The sequence below is a fragment of the Motacilla alba genome, chromosome 5 (genome assembly GCF_015832195.1).
Source record: "Motacilla alba alba isolate MOTALB_02 chromosome 5, Motacilla_alba_V1.0_pri, whole genome shotgun sequence".
Classification (NCBI taxonomy): domain Eukaryota; kingdom Metazoa; phylum Chordata; class Aves; order Passeriformes; family Motacillidae; genus Motacilla; species Motacilla alba.
Genome location: NC_052020.1, coordinates 23726450 through 23750112, shown reverse-complemented (window position 1 = coordinate 23750112; position 23663 = coordinate 23726450). Strand labels below are relative to the sequence as shown.

Here is a 23663-nt window from a genome sequence, read left to right as displayed (position 1 = left end):
CAGAAAGGGTCAGGTCTCTCTAACCCAACACCCAGGAGACTCACCCGGGCCGCTCAGTACTCCTGCTGCTGGAATGCACAGTGAAGACATTCTCATTCAGCTGGTCCCAGTGGTACTCAACTCCAGAGTTTAAGGCCCTTAAAATGCCAAAGAAGGAAAAAATATTAGCATGACAAGACAGTGTTCAAGCCAGCATACATTACACCCCCACAACATGAATAGTGTTGATTTCTGCCCTACAGAAACTGCAGCTCTAACTCAGTTCACATTTTCATTAAAAGGGCTCATCGCCATAAACCACCTTGCAAATACAGAGCGCTGTATTACCAGACTACTCTGGAATATTCCATTCACTTCAATTCAGTATTAGCACCAAGACACAGCAACAGGAGCAGAGAGATTTTCAGAAATGAAGACGTACAACTGTGTGTATAAAATCAGGTTACCCTCACTCCAAGTAACTAAACAAAGAACTGGAATGGAAAGGCCAGTTCTCTCTGTGGTGTATGCAAGCACTTCCTGCACTAGGTAATGGTCAGTAAGACACTGCCCTAATTCAACACTTAATTTCTTTGCAAACTATTCTCATTCTACCTATAAATAATCTTTATACATCCCTCTCACTGACAGCCACTGTGGAGCAAGAACAGATGCAGAGGATATTTTAACAAGTTTCCACAGAAGAGCTTGTACTGCATCAACAGCATGAGTGTCTGAAAAGCCCAAACTTGAATTTTACATCTAATGCTACTAAATATAATGGAACTGCCAATGCTCTGGAAACCTCTCACACAGCATTTTTCTCCGAAAGATACATCAAGTCAGGGCTTACTATTCAGAGGAACAGACAAAGTTATCAACGACTGCTGAAGACAACAGGCAATCACAGAAACTAAACCACCATAATGCTTCAAGTACAAATCCCACCAATAAGAACATGACAGCAAATCCAGCTTACTCTGAGCCATACAGAAATGTCACAGGACAGGCACTCACTACGCAGTCCAAGGCAGCATAGAGATCTCCCACCTACTGCTGTGTTCCACCTTCAGAAGCACTCTGGGCGGCATCAGCATGGAAGGCACTTCCTGGAGTGTTTTGCCACACCGTGCTGACAGCCTGTACGAGCTGGCCTGGGAGTTTTGAAATGGTGCCGTGTACCAGCAGATGGTCGCTGGACTGCACACACCGGCTGGTGCTGGCTGGAGAGTCAGCAGTGGTCACAGCAAGGCAAGTTGTGGGGGAAAAAACCCAAAACAAAATAAGACCTGTGTAGACACAAGGGAACTGTGTCTGAAGAGCTGGACTTCCAGCACCCTGCGGGCAGGCTCAGATCTAGGGGTAGTCCCATAATCTGAAGAAAGGATAGATGGCAAATAGTTGGTAGCTGGTGATGGCTCAGGCACAAATGAGATGTTTTATGTACATATAAAAACTGTTGTCCCTGTAAAGAGATGCCTCAGCAGAACTGGCAAGAACCCCAGCTTAGAAGATGCTGCAGGCCAGACATGCTGCAATGGGAAAGCAGTGTGTACTGGAGGCCTGGGGCTAGGCTGCCAGGATGACAGCACCCCAGGTTAGGACCCAGGGTGAGAGATGAACAAAATCAGGTCAACAAAATCACACATGGAGGCTACAAGAAGTAACCAGCCATTGCTTTTTTATTTTTTTGTGCTGAGCTAGTCCTGTGCTGCATTATAACCCATGAAAGCAGCTGCCAGTGAGATGCCAACTTACAAAGGTTTCTGAGTTTACTGACAGATGGTAACTTGTCACTAAAACTGTGCCAGTCCCTCTGGCTGCTCCATCCCCTGCCTAATATACTGGCTGAGGATTAGCTGTCACACTTTGCTCTCTGCGAAGCAGCACAGTCCCTAGGCAAGAGAGAGTTTCTGACCTCGTAGTCAAAATTTCCATAAAAAGTCTAGTGTGCTTGGTATCTACAGCTATTACACAACAGAGCCAAGCTGACCTGTGCCCTTTTCCCTCTTCTTCCACACATCTTCATGTTACCCAGAGAACAGGCATGGTCCCCCACAGCTATGTACATGACTAGTATTCCTTGCCAATGTGTGCCTTACTTGTCTTTGCCAGCTTGCCAGCTCTCAAGACAAGAAACCAGAAGACCACAAAGCTTCCCCCAGGCCAAGATGGGAGCTGACAATACCATATTTCTTCTCTTCCCCCAAACACCACATTCCTGTAATGTACAGAAAGTCCAGCTCCTGCACACATACTGTGAGTGGATCAATTTCACTTCTACAAAAGCATCATGGTACGAAGCTGACATGCAGTACACCCATGAAAAGCTCCTGACCATGCTCCTACCTATTCTGCAGAGTCTCACTACTGTACAGTTGGGTTGTTGGACAGCAAAGTCCACTCTAACTTCATGCTGTCAGTCTGCACATGGTTAAATCAACAGGCATTCAATTTAATACATAACTTTTCATATTAGTTTTAAACACTGCCATTTATCGGCTGAGCTTCACTGCCAGGGTCCTATAAGCTATTCCTTTACTGCCAGAGAAACAAGGGCTTTGCCTTCCTTCCCTAGAAGGAGGACCTGTAGCAGATGGTGCCACTGCTCTGGCTGCTGACTCTGGGAACACCGATAAACATGCTTAGGCCAAGGTCACTACACTTGCCCATGATGGGAGTTCAACATTCTCAGCACCACTTTAACCTGGCTTTTTAGTTCGGTGTGTCTCCCTGCTGGGCAAAAGAAGTGGCTCAGAATAAACAGCTCGCACTCCCTGCAGCAGCAAGCATCTTCACTGCTACCTTTCAGTAGTCTCTTCCTTTGGCCAGCTACACAAATTACCCTTTCCCAACTCTACCTCTTGCAAAAGTCATAAGGCCCTCAGCACCATCTCTGTGCTCTTTTGTACACATCTGTACATCTCTGAGCTGGAATTCACACTGGTGTCTTTACAGCCCTAAGATCAGTATCAAGATTGCTCCTGATTATGTTTTTCAGCCTTTAGATTGATTGATTGAGCCTACAGAAGAGATGTTTCAGACTGCATCAAGATACAGTAAAGAGAGCACACATCTGAACTTAACAGAGGGCACTGGTTGGGCACTACCTTTTATATGAAGATCATAATGTCTCTTCTTAATGAATCAAAATTTCATCAAAGAAATACTGCTATTGTGAGGGCTAAATGGCAGTTTTAACACCATGTTTGCATTAGAAACTTGATCACATAATCAGACCTTAAACCAACTTCAGTACACAACAAGATGTGTGTGACAGCCATAGTTACCTTGGTTTAAATCAGATTTTCAGTTAAGCTTACCATTTGTTCTAGTTTAGCCACACCTATTTAAAACTGTGCAATCTCCCTTCCCAGAAAGCCTAAAGGTTTTTTAGCTCCCATTGCAAAATACTGCTTGAATTTTGTAAATGAGCAGCCTTTCACAGTACGTTTCCCAGGAGATTTGCAAATCAAGGCCTGACGATTCATTCCAAAGAAACAGAGCTTACACTGGAGAAATGAATATTTTTCAGGTAATGTAAGCATTTAACTTTTGCTTCATCAAACTCTAGACACAGAAATGCTAGAAGCACTTTACATTTTTCAAGGCATAAGGTAGAAGCTCTGAGCATGGAGCCACTTGGATGTGGATGCAGTTAATAGGACATTTGTTGCCCAGGGCTTTAGGGTAAAAAATTGCAATTCTCCGCACTGTGTCAGTCATGGACAGTGAAGTCCACTTAGTCAAGTTCTTACTTGCTTCCCTTTTATGGCTGTCACTAAGCTCTCTAAGCCCTCCCTGGAAATTTCCATTAGCTTTGTTACATGCAGAGCTGCTCACAGCCTGGATTTCCCAGCAGGGATCTGTTCTAAGATGGACTTTTTCTTCACGCTTGTGTCCAGCTCACACTATTAACGAGCTTGGAGAGGATGAAGGGCACAGACTTGCAGGCTTTGCTGAAAGTCAAATAAGGATTCTGAGTAGAGCCTGTTAAATATGAAGAGCCAACAACTTAGAAAGCCTCTCCCTCTACACAGAGGTATTACCTACACAGCTCAGTTATGTCTCCAGGAAGAAATTAGGACAAAGTACTAGGAATTAACGACAACATGATTAACAAATTACAAGAGAGCTGAAATGCAATTTAGTGCACTTGCTTAACCAGTATTTGAAGGGTAAATTGACAAAGCACAGGTCAGCACAAACAGACTCAGACATGTGGGTAACCCCACAGCTGGCATATCCAAAACTGGGAGTTGAAGAGGAGGGATTAAGATGAAAATTCCCCAACTCTAACATAACAATACAGCTCAGAAGCATGACAGCAGACAAAACAACCCATAATTTGCAAGTGATATATGCATGTCCATGAAGGCATAAATAGCACTTACTACCTTTTCACTTGTATCATCAAGGGATGATTTAAGTGAAATCTGGAGAGGACAGCAGCAATGAGCAAATGCACTGCTCTCCTCCTTCAAATCCTGCCACATGGAAAGGCCCAACAGCAGCCCGCTTGCTTGCTACAGTACCAAATTAAATTTTGATTACAGCATTGCTGCTGGCAATTCCATCCAAAAATATCAGCACAACCTCAGTACCAGAATGAAGACTATGGCAAGCCCAACACAGAAAGGAATCTGCCTTTCTGATGCCGTGCAATGCACCTGATTTTCATGCTGCCAAGTTTGCTTTCTCCACAAAAGGAAATGCTCCTTAAAGCTGATTTCTCAAATATACTGTCCATTCAAGATCACTAAATGCAAGCATACAAAACCAGATTAGTTTACAAAGGATTTGAATTTCCCAAGACACGCTTTCTTCCCTTTGTGTAAACTTGTCATTCTTAAGCCATTTAAACTGTTTCAAGGAAATAAGAGTGAGCTACAAGAGAGCAAGGTGACACTGTGCTAAGGAACAGGAATCTATTGTCCTGGTTTGGGAAGGAAGAAGCAGCTCACAGTATCTCGTACAATCCAATGCAATGCTGGCCAGATTCCAGATGCATCCTTGTCAGCACCTCATTATCTCTTCTGCCAGTGTGGTGATGATCAGCACAGCAAGCCCATCCCTAGCTCCCATGATTAGCTAGGCAACGGTATTGTTAGTACAAGGCGAAGTTTGGCACTCCCAGCAGCTGCCTGGATGGGAAAACAATAATTTCTAACGCCCTACTTCATAAATATTTAGCTTTCTGTGCAGGCGATGAACCACGTGCAGAGACAAATCCAAGTGAAAACTGGCTGCCATGCAAACTGTATGGAGCCAAAGCAAAGGGGATTTCTGGAGCAATTCTGCAGGGCAGTAACTGACCAAGAAGAGGTGGCAGCTTCATTGGTGCCAAGGCATGTGTGACTAGCCAGGGGAAGGGCACAAGATCAAGTACAGGAATTCAAGGAACATAAGAGCTGCAGTTCATGACTGACAACCACAGATATTTAAATAATGTATGACATCATCCTGTCCATCACACTGAGATGAATGATACATCTAAGAGCAGCCTCATTTTTCCAGAATCCTGCAAGTTTTGCCTGTGTGAAAACCAGCAACCATTCAGAAACATACCCTGATACCTACCTGAATTGTCCAAGGTGCTGCAGAAGCAGGACAGCAAGCAGCTTAGTGCAGCTGGTAGCTGTGTGCCTGCTTCAGGGAGGGTGCCAGCTCAGCTTGGAACACTTTGCAAGACAAGTGGTCCTGTTCATTTGATTGTGCAGTCCTGCCAGCCAGGTTAAATGTTGGGATTTTTCAAGATGCTGCATTCAAACTCACACCATTTGTATGAGGTCAGCCTTATAAAGCTGATGGCACCAGTAGCAAACTGAGCAGCTCTTCTGTCTCAACAACGTAAACAAATACAAGTTCATCTTGTCCACCAGTGGACACTTAAGGCTGGATCCAGTTCATGATCTTGTGGCCAGTGGTTAAGATTTAGGCAGAAGGCACATCCCTAACAGTCTTCTTCCTTCAGTAAAATTTTGGTATCTCAGCTAAGGAAGAGAGTCATCAGTCAGCTAAGCTGGTAGATATTTCAGAGAGAAAGAAAAGAGAGATTAATACAGTAAGAAGAACCCAAATCAAACAGTTTCTTCTGATCCACAGGACCACTACAGCTAAAAACTAAGTGACTTCCAGGAGTCAGCATTTGCAACCTGCCTACAGATTGCATGTAGAAGATAAGCAGACTCATAAAATAATTTGAAATGGATGAAACACACCACCAGAAAGCATTAAGAGGAATTCGTTTTATATTCCATGGGAGAAGTCTTCAACTAAGAATCAGTCTTCCAACACATTCAACAGGAGTAACAAATGGAAATTAAGCACCAAGACAATGAAAGAGCAGAAAGAAAAGAGTTTAGTATGGAAGTGTGGATGTTTGATTATCTTGGGACTCAAGTAAAAATACTGAGGTTGAGAGTGCTGCCCTTAAGGAATGCAAGGTTGAACAGAAAAACCTGCGTTGAGAATAAGGACAAGGAAAGTCCCTCTCAGACAGCCTTCATTCTTTTGCCAAAACACCAGAACAGTTTTTAAAAGTGATTTTCTCAGAAATTTTTTACACTACCGTCATGTAAACACACTGTGTTTACATACAGTGTGACACAGGAAGTTGTAACTTGTATCATGTTTATGAGAAAAAGAGCACAGCACCCAAGCCAAATAGCCTGGAATAAACAAGGCAGAAATAGACCAAATAAGAATTTCCTGAATTTTCACTGATATTCTTCTCACTAAATCTTGCCAGTATGCCACAGTATCCTTTGCTATCTGGCTCCAACCACACCAAGTACCAGGCAGGCACACCTCTGGAAGGTAAATAACAGATTCCAGAATACACAGCCTAAAGGTCTTCAAACAATCACAGTTCAGCTTGATACTATCATCCATGCAGCTCTAAAGATGGACTACTTGCTTAAGTTCTCTAAAAATCTAAAGGCTTGTTAATTCCTTAAAGTGATTACAGGCAGACTATACTCCAAATAAGCTTTGAACTCTCAGAATATCTTAGGCTGTTTATGATCTATGAGCTCTTTCGGTGGCTTAGACAATTTAGGATGTTAGGAGTCTTCGGAGGAGTGCAAATTATTTATGCCTTCTAAGGCCTTAAAACATCTTAAACTGCTACAACAAAGTCACTCTTCAGTCATATTTGAACTTTCATTACTGTTTTAGCAGAAGCTAACATTGATGAAGTAGGCTTGTTTTGTAGATATTGTGCCAGCAAACTAAACTAGGAAAATACATCTAGAATGGGAGAAAGCAACATCAAAATAAATGCTTAAAATTAGCAAGCATAGCAAATGCTTATTTTTAATAGAACATTGGAATGTGCACACACAAAGTTGCCAAGCTCCAGAACCAAGATCTTGGTTTGGTCAAGTCTCAATGGGATCCACAGGGCAAGTAAAGTTTTATATTTTTAATCCTCAGCAGCTTTGAAATTATCTAACTAAAAAGTATTCTGTTTAGCATACAGAGGAAACTGCCTCCAAAAAAAAGAAAAAAAAGAAAAAAAATCATCAAGAAACCCAAATTACAATTATTACTCCAACTGCTCACAGTTTGTAGATATGAAGTTAAGACCATTTGCAGACAGATTTAAAATAGGGAAAGAAAATGAAAAAAAAAAAAAAAAGGGTTGTTTTTTTTGTGAGCTGGATTCATTAGTAGAGTCCTGCTGGAAAAAACCGGCATAAGGGACACCAAATAAAACTCCACAAACAATATGGATTAAAAACTGGAAAATTAAAGAAAATCTTATTGGAAAGCCAAGGAAGTAAACAAGTGAACAAGGAAGGTCTAGTATAGATCCGTGGAGAAAAAAAATGTTGTAAGACAGCTGGCGAACTCATGCTGCAAGAGAGGGAAAAGACATCCTAAAAATAAACATGAGGAAAATGGCATTAGAATGAAAAAAGGACTATTCGTTTGTGAGGCTAACAACAAAAATCAATGATGTTTCAAAGTGGACAAGATATTGAACTCTCTCCTCTCAAGTCTCCACTTCTAAAATATCCAAGGGTACTTCTGTAATTAGGGAGTAAGAAATATGCCAGACATAGCAGCAAGTTGCATTCATTTCGAATTTTTTTTAAAAGTTAACTTTTTTTGAGTCATTTCCACCTGTTTTTTAATATGTTACCAAAAAAAAGAGGAAATGACAAAAGGGCAAAAAAGTCAACTTAGCAGCACTCTTCAAAAAGAAAGCCATACTTAAAACTGACTATTATTGTCTTCTAAGTGTAACTTTTATCCTTAAAGAGAGTAATATAACAAATAGAAAAAAGAAGATATATTGAAACAATGAAGGAGTGAGCCATATGCAGTAGGCAGTTAGTAAAATAATTGCTTGCATGAAATTTAACTGCTTTTGAAGACAGAATTAGAAAAAAGTACAGGAAGAAAAGGTGGCAGGTGTGATCTGAATAGATGTAAGTGAAGCATTTGGTAACTGTTTTTGCAGTACAAAAACAGTGCTCTGTGCTCTTACAAAGAGTTCTACTGAAAGTGAGAACTAGTTAGGACCTGCAGATGACCAGTGATGCAGAACACAAACTGGTAAATATCAGGCTGATTTCTTAACAGAGAGCTCTGTACCAAGTTCCCTTTCTCATGGTGGAAAATAAACGTCACTAAAGAGTCAGTCCTACAGTATATCTTGACGAATGGGGTGAGGGAAACGAACTTGCTAGTAACTGAAGACTTAAAGCAGCTTTCAAAATTTATTTTTGGGAATCATAGACATATTTAGTGGAATTTTATGAGGGCAACTTTCACTTAATGCCATCAGTCATCCCGGATATCCCATTCACATACAAAAAGAGAAAAAAGAATAAAAAATCGGAATTGAAATACTGTTTCAAGCCTCCACATTAGCACTCTACTTCTGCAACTGCAATGACCAAGCCTCTTGGTACTGAGGTTACCTAGGCTTCCCTGCAGAATTTGGAAATAATTAATTTAGTTTTTTTCTTAAATGCAAGAATGACAAAATCCAAATGTACGCTTGCAGGATGTACCTGTAGTGCAAAATGGGCTATCTTTCCTTCTTTTCAGTCCTTTTATCAATCAAAAGCATCTTTTATCCTCAGTTAGACAATACAATATATCTTGTGGTTAACAGGCAGCAGAAGTCCAGGACACGCATTCATTTCCTTGTTAAAGACCCCGTGCAGATGCTGCCTTTCAAAAGGCCATTTGCTGGGAGGACTCAGACATAAATAGTATCTCCAGCTACCCCAGTTAACAGTTGTGAGAACATTTCCCATGCAGGGTTGCTAACATCCCTTGGTTACACATAAAGGAAGACAGTTCCTCCTTCTGTCTCCTTGTTTACTCCATCCTCCAGAAGATATTCTTAAAAGGCAAAGGATGTAGCTTATGCTGCTGGGGACATCATGGCTGGAGGCTGCAGAGCTTGAGGAATGGAGCCAGCCAGCAGGGAGACATGATGATGTGCCAGGCAGCTGCATAGATTACCATCTCTTTACCAACGCTGATAACTACATGTAGACACATTGTCCCCATCAGTAGATGGGAGGATATGCTATTCTCAGAGAAAAAAAAAATATTGGCACAGACAGATAAATGCAGTGATCGCTTGCAAAGCATAGGAATTTATCATAAAGATAATTTTCCTGGAATAATTTTAATGTTAGAGACAGATCTCACCCCATAGAATTAAAATATGCACACTGCATGGCACCGAATCAGTTTGAGACTCTCCACACCTACTTCCCAATGAGAGAAATCTAAGGAATGCTGTCTCTGAACCAGATGCATCTTCAGGGGTATATTAATTCCATTACCAGAGGCTCTGACTGCTGAAGAAATCCTTTCTCTCTTGTGGATGCCTGCATTAAAAAGCTAGCCTGAGACAAGGTGTTTCAAGAGCTTGACATTTCCTCAGAACAGTGAGGTTTCTATAACAGTATTTGCAAAAGCACGTGAGCACTGAGCCCTTCCAGAACCTGCTTCTGATAACAGGGGAGAGGACACTCAAGATGAAACAACAATTGATATTTGGATCCCCTACCTTTTTCCCATGGTGTTCCTCCACAAGCAAAGACAGCAAAGGGCAGCATGCAGTCTGCTACTCACCACTTTTGGTCTCACCTGTTTATGTTTTGCAAGACAATTGATGTTTGAGATGCCCCACCAGGGATGTTTCTGAAGGGGAAAGCTCTTGTTGGGATGTGACAGGATAGGAAAAGTTGGGAGCATTAAGAATCAAATTCCTTTTTCATTCAGTAGAAGTGTTTCTACCATACAAGACAGACACCGAGGATTCAGAAACTGAATCAAACCTTGAAGCATGCAGAGTGAAGAAAGGGAGATTTACTGAAGATTAATACTGGTCACAGTTACAAAGGAGGTCAGGTGGAATGTAGCAAAAGAAAAACATCCTTGAGGAGGCTAAAAAAGCACTAGCAGCCATGGAGAAAAGTCATTGTGCAGCAGGACAACAAAGGAGTGGGGGAATTCACATTGCTGTATCACTTCCTGTGATAGACCTCCAGGCCACAGTTGAGTAGTACATAGTGGTTCACTTCACTTCCTAAATGAAGCACACTGCCTCACGTGGTATGCCTAAAGGGATTCCTGTTCATATCTGACATGGCTCTTCCACTGAATATCACTGTTATGAATTTAGTGTCTTGATTTAGCTCAGTGGTGCCCACCCTTGAAAACATGGCAGCCTCAGAACCTCTCAATACTACACTTTTGGACTGAACAAAAATTCATCTTAAATCTAAAAAGCACAGATTACTACATGTTAATCTGAAGCCACGTGGAAGCAGACAGCAGACTCATGATCTAATGGGTATGCAAGTCTACCAGTCTGCAACCTTGACAAGAGTGAACTACAAGACCCTTGGAAAAGAAAAAGGCTGTCACAGTCTCATAAAGACTGCAACCTGTTTCCAAGCCATATCTCAGCCAACACTTTTATCAGCAGGATTTGCCTGTCAACCACAGACCTGACTCCTCTTGCTCCAGCTCCAAGATCAGACTTGTGAACAGTAAATAGTTTCTCCTGTCGGCCACTTGCAGAGGAAGTTATTTCTAAAAGCTGGGTTCCTGCTGCAAAGGAATCCAGTCCCCTGGGTTCTTTCACACAGACCATTCCTCAAAGACTTCGATTCAGAGGGTGAAGTACACAAAGTTTTTAACAGGTCACACAGACCTTCTCTCACCTCCCTAGAGCACAACAGCTCTGAGAGGCAACTTGTCAACACCTATTAAGGTGGGAACCTTGCGTTTAAAATACCAAAACCTGCCTCATGGCTCAGCAGCTCAGCCTCACCCTCAGTCCCAGGTATTCAAGTCATACACTCGTCTCTGCAAGCTGAGCTGCATTTCCAAACAGCTGAATCTTTTGTGTCCACCCAACAAATGTACAGGCTATAGCAGAAATCACCTGGTTGCCACCTTCTTCTAATTCCAGTCACAACCTAGCCATAGTCACTTTGTGCCTCTTTGCTCTCTAATAAAAAACATATATCTATATCTATATATAAAATTGTATCTAGATCCAAACTGCTAGCCCCATTATCCCAGTGGGGTATGCAGCCAGGTGGCAATATGCTCTCCTGGATGACAGCTGAAATATTTTCACTTATATAGGTGTTGGAATAGTCAAGCATGGATTCACCAAAGGGAAGGAAACCACGCTTAGCCAACCTGATTGCCTTCTACAATGGGAATATTGGTTAGAGAGATGAGGGAAGAGAAGTGGATGTTGTCTACCTTGACTTCAGCAAGCCTTGTAACACTGTCTCCCATGTTATCCTCATAGGCAAATGGGACCTGCAGGATGGATGTGAGGATGAAGTAATGGATTGAGGTGGCTGAATGACAGGTCTCAGAGGGTCATAATCAGCAGCACAGAGTCCTGCTGGAAGCCTAGAACTAGTGGTGTCTCCTAAGGGTTAATACTGGGCCCAGTTCTGTTTAGTTTATTCATGAATGACTTAGATGAAGGGACAGATGCCTCCTCAGCAAGCTCAATGATGACACAAAGCTGGATATCCCTGAGTGCTGGGCTGCCATTCAGGAGGACCTTGACAGGAACAAGAGATGGGCAGAGAAGAACTGACTGAAATTCAAAAAAGGCACGTGCAGGTCCTGAACCTGGGAACCTGCACCAACACAGGCAGAGGGCTGATCTGCTGGAATGCAGCTCTGTGGAGAAGAACATGGGGCCCTGGTGGACAAACTGTCCATAAGACAGCAGTGCCCTTGTGGCCAAGAAGGCCCCACAATCCTGGGGTGTACTAGAAAGAGCTTTAACAGCTCTTTGACAGGTCAAGGGAGGTGACCTGACCCCTTTACCCAGCCCCGGTGAGGCCAAACCAGGAGCACTATGTCCAGTTCTGGACTTATCAGGACAAGAGAGACATGGAGCTCCTGGAGCAGGTCCAGTGGAGGGCTACATTGATGACTAGGGGACTGAAGAAAGGGTGTCAAGAAGATGGAGCGAGGTTCTTCTTGACAGTGCTGACCAACAAGCAATGGGCAGAAACTGGAACACAAAGTTCCACCAAAACAAGAGGAAGGACTTCTTTATCGTCCAGGTGACTGAGCACTGGAACAAGTCGCTCAGTGAGATTTCACTGTCTCCCTCCCTGGAAATATTGAAAAGCCATCCGGTCACTGTCCTGAGTTATGTGCTCTAAGGGATGCTGCTTGACCAGAGGTTGGACTAGACGACTTCCAATGGTTCCTTTCAACCTTGACTATTCCGTGGTATACATTTTAATAGTTCTTGCTTCTTGGATATTTATGGAAGGCTATATAACCCCCTCCTTATCTTTCCTTTTTAGCCCTGATAAAGACTCCACACTGCAGATTTTCTTAGATAAAATGTTCCCCTGATCCTACTATCAAGTGCTCTATGCTACTGTGCAAGTTAAAAGGCAAATTTTAAACTATTCCAGCTTATATATCTAGCTTCCTCTATACCCATATTAATATTTTGCCACCTCTGCTGTTAAGCATCTTGTATCTCATCCTAGAACAAAATTTTTTTCTTACAGCCTCATATATTGATGGCTTAATCACCTACAATCAACCAAAACCTCAGGTCTTTCTCCTCCTCCATCATTTTATCTACTGAACTCAGTGTAATTAGTCACTAAGTGCACTTTGTACTGTTAAGTACTCATTTCTATAGCTCCACTCACTTTAACAGCAATCCTATTCCTTTGCAATACTTCGATTTTTCTCTGCAGTGACAAAGCTAATGTCACATCCTCAGCAAATTTATTCAGTGCACCCTTACCAGCCATTAGTGTAAATAGTACTAATCAACCAGTTCCAGAACTGTTTTTTAAAGAAGCCAAATGACCTCTTTTTTGACAGAGTCCAGATGTCAATAATGTTGTATTCTTTCCTTTAGCCAGGATTTCACCCACTCTTTACCTGATCTTGTTCTAATTCTTTAGAAATTAACCAGATTTATTGTAGTTCCAATATAGGAACTGCCTTACTAAACCACAGATATGTTAGACTTAGAGCAAATCCCTGGCTGACTTTTTAATTAGAAATAAAACCATAAAATTCTCAAGGACAGGTACACAACGTACTGTACTCCACTTTAGGCAAATCACAACGCATTTGATTCCACTCTCCATGGTTTTTATTTTATATACCTCCAAAACGTACCCTATAAATTTGTGCACTGAGATTACAATAATGGACTGACAACATAATATAACCTTGCCATTTCAATTTTTAACCAGTGTTTCTTTTGAACACTGGGAGGACTACTTGCATGGTATCCCATCATGAATCCAGGGAGCTTCAAATTAGGCCTTTTTTTTCCTTTTTTTTGGTCAGCTTGTACTTCCAGTCTACTAATTTAAATCCTCTACTTGAGGAACAGCTGCTATTTCAATCTGTTTATATGATTCCTGTAGTACTTGGTTTCAAATGCCTCCATTGCATATGGGAATTAAGACCCAGGGAATTATAATAATCTCTGTTGTTTGCTACTGACCAGTTTTCTTTGCCAAATTAGAACAGTGGGGGGGTTTCAGTAGTACAGTGTTTTCCTGCTGTTTGCTAGACTATCCTCCATATAGTAGTACTCTATCAATTGCTGAATCCTGCATTTAGTATTTGTCTTCCACTGTATTACTGTGTATGGAAACTACACAAATATTTTTCATTTTCTCCCTCACTTCTCAAGGTAAAGCCAATACACATACCAATCTCAAAACAAGTTTATTAAGCCAGAAACCACTGAGATGGTATGTCAGGATTTTTACTTTCTCTAAGGATCTGTCAAGTAGATGTGGAACAGACACCACAGCTGCAAGCCACTTCTATTCTGATAGAGCCTCATTCACCTTTGTATTCTTATGTTAGTGGCTCAATGCAAATTATACAGCTCAGTGAGTATCTACACCTTCATGCTGAGGTTTACAAGTCACTCTTGACTGTTTTTGGTCTATAAAATGGTGCAGTTGAGAACAGAACACATCAGGTGTCCCGCTCCAGAAAGAATCCACCAGTCCATGTAATGTTTACAATTATCACCAGAAGCATCAATCACTCCAATACACCAGCATGAAACCTGCTGAAGCATTTTTGTCAACTCCCCCAATAAAGCTCCCACCTAATGCAGCCACCTTGTTTCATGTTCACATACAAAACACCTATTTTTATTGGAATAGTGCATAATTAACATGGTGAGCTAAGAAGGTTGTACACGGATGTGGCAGAAGGGCTGATTGTGCTTCCATAACATACTATAAAAGCATTCATATTGACTCTTTAATTAGTGAGGTGCCAAGAAGAGACATGCCACTCAGCTTTGGGGTATATTGCAAGAACTGGAGTGGAAACAATGTGTGGTGTGTGAAGTCACGACAGCCAGGTCAAGCTTGACTCTGCAGCATTCAATCAAAGACTATACCCTCAGGGAGACTAATTTCCCTGGTTTCTCATCCAAGTTCATCTCATGAACCATAGCCAGCAAACTAAATCTTAAACGTTTTTCTATACTGAAAATAACTTAGAATATTCTCAAGTTCAAGAAAAGAGCCATTATTCTTGAATAATTCTACTTAGAAAATACAGCAACTGTTCTTAAAGAAAGCCACTTATGCTGAAAGAGAGTGATTAGAGCTTATTCCGTAACAGTATCTTATAGAACTTCATGTGTAAATAAGGTCTTGATGAAAGATTATGTTCAAGAGAACAAGAGGGCTGTTTGAAAAGCATTGCCATTCTGTACTACCAAAACTGGTCCAATCTGAATTCCAACCACAGACTTCACCAGAAGGCTGTGCTGAATTAGTCACTGTTACAATTGTATATATTTATTCTGATTTCAGCTAGTGATTCTAAACTGACAATATGACTCTCCTCAAGCACCACATGCCTGATGTCATGGCACAACAGATGGAGTCAACATGCATGTGGTACGATCAACAGCAGTGCTGTAAGTTTCTAGCTGCCAGCTTTTAAGTTCCAAGGAACTTCAACATGTGAAGCATAACCCAAAAGAATACTAAGGTAGTTTACTACCACGAAATAAGTGAAGCAGAGAAACTCCTCAAGTGTCCCTGCAGCATAAAAGAAATGTGGTTCCAAAAGAACACTTGGACAACCCAATGGAGAGAAGGGTTTCAACAAGGTAGGATGCAGACACTCCCCAGGAACACTGAAAGCAGTATGTATCACTGTCATCATCTGTGTCAGACCACAACTAAATTAGCTTGTGTTGAATTGTAAGCTTACAAAGGGGTGGTTACACCTTTCACAGCTCTAAGCAAATTAAAGACAACTGAAAGGTACATGTCACACCACTGGACTTTAGGTGAGGACACCAAAATAATTCACTGGCTTGTTCATAATCATGACAAAAATCTTTGCAGTTCATAGAATCTCTTGCTTGAATACTGAAAAAAGTATTTGATAATTCTAGGTCAGCAACTTTCAACCTGGTTGGTGGTCTTCAAGAAGTCCTTGAAAGCTGAGGAAAGCAAGCATATTACTAATTCAAATTTCCTATCACTGTAAACCTTCAGAAATCTGTAAATCCAAAGAGGCTGAAAGACACTGCACTAGACATATAAGAAATAAAGGATCCAGAAATCCTAGTATGACACGGGAAATAACATGAGCTAATGAGATGCACTTCAAACACTCTCCAAAGTTTACTATCAGCAAAACAAATACTGATTGTAAGAGACTCAGGTAAACACTGGGGCAGCCCAAAAGAAGTATTAGGTATTGGGGTTTTTGGATGCCTTAAGCACAAGAAAAGCCATGTTATCCCCACTACCCTGAGAACAGAATGGCTAAAGCAGTCATAGCTCTATATAGTGTCTCCATGTAAAGCACTTACTCTGGTCGGCAAATCACCAGGTCCCCTTTGTTGGTGCCATACGCCAATCCCAGGCCTGGCTCGGGCAGCCAGCGAGCAGAGTTTATGCTGACGTGTCTCCTCTGGTCGGCAGGCATTGGGTACAGAACGTTGAAAACTCTCTGCAACGACAACAGGAGATTACTTGACAGGACAACACAAGGCAGGAGAGCCAAGGAGGCTCCAACAAATTTCCCCACAGCAGCACGGGTGGCCACAGAGATATGTCACTTTACAGGATTGCAAGCAGTCACTTAATCAGCAGTGAGAGTAAGCAGCTGCTAGAAATGCACATACATGTGCCCTTAAATCTTTAATAGGCTGACTGGCACACAGCTGTGAAGCAAACAGCAACCCAAACCGGGTGTACTGAGAACAATCCATTTAGCCCAAAAATATGACACATGGAAATCATAAAAACAAAGGCATGGGAAATAGAAAAAGCAGTAATGAATCAGTTTGGCTACTCAGAATAGAGAGGGACAAGATGCTTCAGTGTACTGGGCCATTAAAGTATCAGGACTTTGGAAGGGTAGGACTGAAGACTGCATTTACAAGACCAAATCATTAAGAGAATTTCTTCAAAAATTTAGCTAGTACACTGTCATCACTGCAACTAACAGACTTTGAATCTGGATTTTCAATGGGATAAATCCAAGTGAAAGACAGGTTTTCACTAGATTTTCTAGTCGGCAAGCATCCAACCATCACAAAACCTTTCCTCCAGACTCCACAGAAAAGGGGATGGTGAACCAGTGAGCAGGGAAGGGAATGATGTTATGCTGGAACAGGATGAATGTTGATGGGAATGCACGTCAACCACTACTGCACTGCTGAGGTGACTTGAAGTAAATAATTAGAAGCCATTCGGATGGTACTTATCAGCTATCATAACAAACTGGGGCCATTTTACTCCATAGCTCCGTTGCCCACTGCATATCCCGTTTGTTTGACAATTTAACTTGACAAGCATGAGTCAGGGATTACTTAACTATGTGCCCTCCAAGAGCCAGTTCGCAGAACCTTCATCCTGAGCATCCTCTATGCACACAAAGCAAGTCAGAGCAAAACAATACAGCTACATTATTTCCCATCACCAGTAATAAATTTAACTGCTCCTCTGAGGAGGTCACATTAGACCAGAAAAAAGGATTTCTCTGTATGGCAGAAGCTGGCCACTTTTTGCCCTGGCTATCACTCAGAAGTTAGCGCATTCAGAGAAGCTCAGCATTTGGGCAGAAGGAACAAGTCTTTAGGGGTTTAGCTATGTCTTACCCATCTCTGTCTTGTCAGTCCCATTCCCCTGCCCTGCCTTGCTTGCTAGGGCAGCAGGGAGGGAAGGGCAAGGGGAGAAATAGAAGGGGGGGAATCAGCTATACAATGGTTAACACCTGTTACCATGGAGATTAGGGTGCACTCTCAGATGGGAAGATTGGATTTGGGGGAGGAAGGAGGGGAAAGGGAGGGGTCTGCCAGAACCAGGATCATAAATTCATAAAATAAGCATTCTGAATCTCTCAAGACTGCAAGGGTCTTCAATCATATCCTTCTTTGGCAAGTCAGAAGCAGTTTCTCTTCTACTGAGAATGGCTTTATCATATCTCAGGAAGCCACCACCTTCCTGGGCTAGCAGCAAGCTCTCCCAACTGGCAGGTCAGCTTGCACAGCTGTTCTCCCATACGCTCCATAACCAGCCACACCAAGGCGGGAGACTTGCTGGCTACAGCTGAGCTTTACTGCTTGAACTGCTTTGCAGTAAACAGCACCCCATGGAAAATGCTCCTCCAAGGACACAAGTCTGGTTTTGACAACCTGCAAGTGCTGGCTGAGGGCTGAATCTCAAAGACAAGATAGCTTTAAAATTCTGCATCAGAATAGTTGCTTCATCATTCCATTCCATTCAATTCTAAACAGCTTGTCACACTGAAGAGCTCCCCTCCCCTGCTGCTTCCCACTCCCACGCTAATGGGACAACTCCATGCAGTGTTAAGGGTGATGACATCCGTGCGTGTGGTAATTAGTACATAAAAAGAGAAAGCAGCTGTACTGGCATAATCACCACTCACAGCAGTAACCAGGACCCAGCTAATCAATCTGATGCAGTCATACAGACTGTCTGCTGCAATCGTATCCATTAACAAGACCCCCTACTCTATACACAGAGTGGAAAAAAACTTTAAATTCCTTCAACATCAGCAGGTCCTTCTCTTCAAAGAAGGTCAGAACTCTGCCAGGAAGCATTATTTGCCATAGATCACAGCTAATTCCTTTTGGATTTTTTTTTGTCTTCTTGTTTTGATTGTTAAATCTTATAAAAAGTTACTGAGATATTTCAACCAAAGTAGCCAGCCTGAAAACATACCACAGACTGACCACACCTCTTTGCTGTGGATTGTTCAGGCTTTGTAATTCTGAACTTCTAGGGAAAATGCTCAGGTTACTACAGGAATCCTACATAAACACAACTCTCCAGCTTCTAGGTCAAGTGATTGCTGTCAACCCTCAAACTCTTAAAAGTAACAATACAAATGCATAAAGTTGATAATTCAAGAGTTTGTTTCCATTAGGGCTGGTCCACAGATTAACTGCAGGCCATGTGTAACAGCCATGTTGATGGCCAAGAGCTCAGGAATCAGTTTAGAAACACTGTTGTAAACGTGCAGTGATTGGTCTTTAAAGGGGCCCATCATACTCTCAGAGTTTCCAGAGAGCTTATTTTTAATATATGGCACTTTCAGTTACAAGATATCATATTGCACCACACATTATCAGCCCATAATCATCATCAGCAGTCACTAAAAGCTTCCATGCTCTTCACCATAACCAATTTCAAACTTGCTCTTAGCATCACTATACTACCAATTCAATAATACATGGCCACACCGTTAGACAAGGCAATTCAGCATTTTACAAAGCTGGCAGCTGCTTTTATGTCCAGATGCTCTTCTGAAATAGTTTTGAATAATATGTTTCTCTAACAACAAACACTGTGAAGTCTGAGGAGTGTGAGCTTCAGAACATACCTATGGAAGCTTAAGCCCTAGCAGGTAACACAAGTATAGCAAGCTGTTCTCTTCTTGCAACAACAAGGAGGTATAACTATCACTTCAGAAAACGTGGCAGGTCCTACTCCTTCCCTATTAGGGTCCCATGATCCAGTCTGAATTACAAAGAGCTTGCTTGAATTACAAGAGTTGCTTGACCTGTAGTTATGTTTGTAGAAAATTGTCTCTGGTGACCTCTCCACACTCCGCCAGGGATTCCAGCAGTCCCCCGTAATTTCAAGGAATCTATCTCTCCTTGAGTTCAGGAGATGTCAGAAAGGTAAAAAGCCTTCATCTAGAAAAACCAAAACTGTCTAGGTAGCTAAACTCACATGCAAAAGGCAATTTGTACCAAGGGAAAGCAATACTCACTAAAGAGACAAGTTGATTGCTTCCATTTTACATCCCTGTAATCATGAAGTGTGGGGAAAGATTTAGTTGATTTTTGTCTGTACTATTCTATTTCCAAAAACTGTACTAGAAGCAACAACTTATGTCTTTGGTGCTCCTTTTCCATCCTCACTCAACAGGAGTGGGCACGTACATCGTGCACTGAACTGTCTAAAGCTGCTTTCATTGCTTCATAGCCACAGGAAAAGACGGCTCAAAGAAAGCAGGGCTATAAGGCATGAAGATAAGGAAAAAAACAGGCCCTCAAATTATTCAAAGAACAAGCTGCATTTGGAGTGCAAAGGCCACCTCAAGCCCACTGTTGCTGCTTCCCTTCCAACTTGTCACTGCTGCCACATCAGTACTGTCAGAGCCACTAACTTAGGTATTTACTTATGTCAGAGTACCAGGAGAGGCTGCATGACAATCAACAGCCTCAAGCAATCTTTCTCAATGATCTCTTCCTCAATGTCAAACTGACAGGCCCAGGGCATAATACATAAGCATAGAGCTAGACAGTTAATTTATACCTGCCCTGGAGAGGTAAGAAAACTTTTTGCTAGAAGTCTCTGCTACATCCTCATTATTGAGCTAGTCCTTCTGTCTTCCCCCCCCCATTCTGTACTAGGGAAGCTGCTGCTTTTTAATAACACCCTTAAAATTCCACCTTTCCCCCTCATTTCTGGGATGTGCCAACACTAAAAAAGCTGGACAGAGCAATCGCCAGGATCCTGTCAGTCATCAAAGCAGCAGCAGGCTGCCCCAAGTCTGTGCTCCTGCTGCCAGCTGGCCACGGTGCTGCACTCGCCTGATCCAAGCGGCGCTGTGCCTGGCCAAAGCAGAGGCATGGCATGATCTGCACAGCCACCTCTTTGCTCAAGGCCTTCCCACCTCTAAGGAGAGCAATGAAAAGCAGGGGAGTGCTGAACACCACTTGTTTGGCAGAGTAAGACCTTTCTTCTCTCTGGCACTTAAGAAAGAACAAACATGTTTTGAAGCTGGAGAAAAGAAAGTTTTGGCACAAGCAGTAGGAAAACTCAGCAGGAACTCTTGCTTTTTATCTTTTTTAATTCAATAGAGACACTTCTGCTCTCAACTAGATGCATCTGCCTTAGAGATGCCAATAAATTTCAAGCCATTACCTTTGCTTAGGCTAAGCAGTAAGCTGGCTATTAGACCAGCCTTGATAAGGACTGCTGGGGGGTGGGGGTGCAGCTATTGTCTCCTTTACATGGGAAGATCCTGCCATCCCTGAAGCAGATAAGGTGGATTTTTAAATCACAAAAAAAGCCTAAAACATAATAATGAATTTTCAACTGAATTACACTGTCACCAAAGGCTGAGAGACAATGAAAACACACAGGGAAAGAAATACTTGATGTGTTAAACGCTAAAGAAACCTCTTGGAGGACTGGTAAAATACACTGTTTCAAAGCTACTCTGACCTGGGTTGCTGAGAAAGAGCTTCAGAAAGGACCATCTATCTCTGCTGGATGAGTATAACTGTAATGACAACCAATAAATGTACTTCTCACCTCCACAGATGCAAAGCTTGTATTGGTAAACAAAGTGCTCTTCCTATGAGAACAGGTTATACTACCGATGCAGCCCTAAAATCACAGCCAATCCACAACACTGTATTAAGTTCACAGAAAGTACATCTCCAAGCAGGCCTACATACAGTCCAAAACTACTCAAAGAGCATTAAAACAAATGCAGAAAATTATGAACTCCAATTGTATTTGCCAGAGCAGCAGACAAGATGCAGTGACAGCACGAAGGCATAAGCAGAGCGAGTTTGACTTCATTTTTTCTGAGTGCAAGAACGTTGTCAAGAGAGCATTTAAATCCATTAATTATCTCTTTTTTTTTTTGCCTCCTCCTAATACTGTGTTTCTTCTGAAAGATTTTACCTGACATTTTTATAATGCCAACGTGTTGACTAGCTTACCTCTGACACCAAGGTATCAGGTAAGTTTCTATAAAGCATCTACCACTCCACTGAATACACCACATGTCCTTGGCCAGTGAGCCTGCCTCACTGATGTGTATTATGCAGTCAATTCGTTCATGTTTTTTGAAGGCCCAGAAGTATAATAACAAAAAGACATTCTAACCTGATCTCCTTAATAAATAGCACGATATTTTGGCTTAGATTACATTTTTTACTTTGCCACCTATTAATGAATTTCACAAAATATTATGAAATTCAGGTTTAAGACTTGCACTATCACTAACTCCAGAACCCTCTACAGCAAAATTCAAGCCTAGCTTGTCTAAAGCAGAGCAAAGCAAAGCAAAACAAACACTCCTTGGGATAACTGACTGATTGCTCAATACATTTATTCATAAGTCAATGTATACCAGCATTTTGAAACATAGCGAGTCTCCCCTTTGTTTGGAAGGAGCCTCTGTGCCTGTATACAGATACAAAGAAAAAGGCACCTAATTTTCCATGATGAGATGGGGGAAAAGATTTGCTTTCTTGCTCCCAATCTCTCCCTATTAGGCAGATTGGTCTATGCTGCTCAACCCCACCCCCACAGCTGAATCCTGCTAACATACACATCTTTCCAATAGACCTTCGCTGTTAAAATGGAAGAAGTGAAAAATAATGCACTTATCTTTTCGGATTTGTCAGTCCTATCCTCAAACGGATTTTATCGTCCAGTGCTCAGCACAAATAAAATTTCTTTCAACTCCGTTTATCTTCCTCAGATGCAATAGGATTATATATAAAATTTTTCTCCAGTCTTTACCAATATAACAAACCTCTTTCTGCCTTTTTCTGCACCTGTTGTCCATGCAGAAAATCCTAGCTTTGCTTTCTGAGCCACAGCAAATTAAATGACAACTCTTAATTTTCAACAACTGAAACCTTAACTGGATAGTGATCCAATTCCTAAAACAGGCCAGCACCAGAAAATCCTGTTGGATGGATTGCAAAACTTTCTGCAAACATAAAAGATTGTTGGTTCCTCCTGATCCTGGTTGATTACATAATTTATTGCTGATATTTCAAATTCAGAGAAGTCTCATTAAAGCACACCTAATCCTTTCTTTCTTTAGGTGATTTCTTTGCATTATCAGCTGGTACTTAATTTCACAAGCCTGCCATGCAACTACTACATTTAAAATTAACTAATAGGAACAAGGTCTTATGAAGAAATGGATCATCTTGGGTAACAAAGCTCTCACTCAGGAAGATAACATGCTTGCAGTGAAGTGGCTCACTATTTTACTACCTGTCTTTTTCAAAGGCTGTAAAACCAGGGTAATAGCTACAAAAACCCCCTTAGGGGACTGGTCCAAACTGGGATCTGAAACCTAGGGTTGAGTAAGCAAGAAATTGTTGAACAAAACAATTATCTTTTCATTTGCACATGCAGATGGTTGGAAAAGATGAAAGGAGAGAAACAGGAATGCCAAAGGGACTGGAGTGACAGCAGACAGATACACGTGTGTGTATATTCAGCGCAGATGCACAAAGAAACTGAACTGTGCAAAGAGGACTGTGTCCCACTGCTACTCTCTCTTCCAAAAATCACCAACAGCTCTCAACGCTGCATCAATCTAATAGACATACGGTCATTTCTCTGGCAAAAGGAACGGCAACCTTTTTTTATTTTTGCCCTTTAACTCAGACTGGAAGCCAAAACCAGTATCTGTGAATTCCTTATTAAATGTCATGCTGAGACTGTAACAGCAACATCTACAATATGTTAAAAATCCAATGACAAGAGCAAAGGATTTGCGCACAGCTGCCATTCCACCCTGTTCTCCGTCTGCTGAGTCTCAGTGGAATGGCACACAAGATCAAATGTCAACAATATGTTGATGACAGAGCTACATGCATCCTCATCTAG

At 41.8% G+C, this 23663-nt stretch overlaps 1 protein-coding gene across 3 annotated transcripts in view; it reads right to left on the bottom strand.

Annotated features, from left to right (window-relative positions):
- The window catches only part of AMBRA1 (autophagy and beclin 1 regulator 1), a 128129-nt gene that overhangs the window by 12596 nt on the left and 91870 nt on the right, over positions 1–23663 (bottom strand). For all 3 annotated transcript variants that reach the window (XM_038138369.1, XM_038138372.1, XM_038138370.1), the window contains 2 exons: positions 16346–16485; positions 45–137 (listed from right to left, as the gene is read on the bottom strand). In XM_038138369.1, the coding sequence (XP_037994297.1) occupies positions 45–137; positions 16346–16485 (233 nt within the window). The remainder of the gene's footprint in view (positions 1–44; positions 138–16345; positions 16486–23663) is intronic.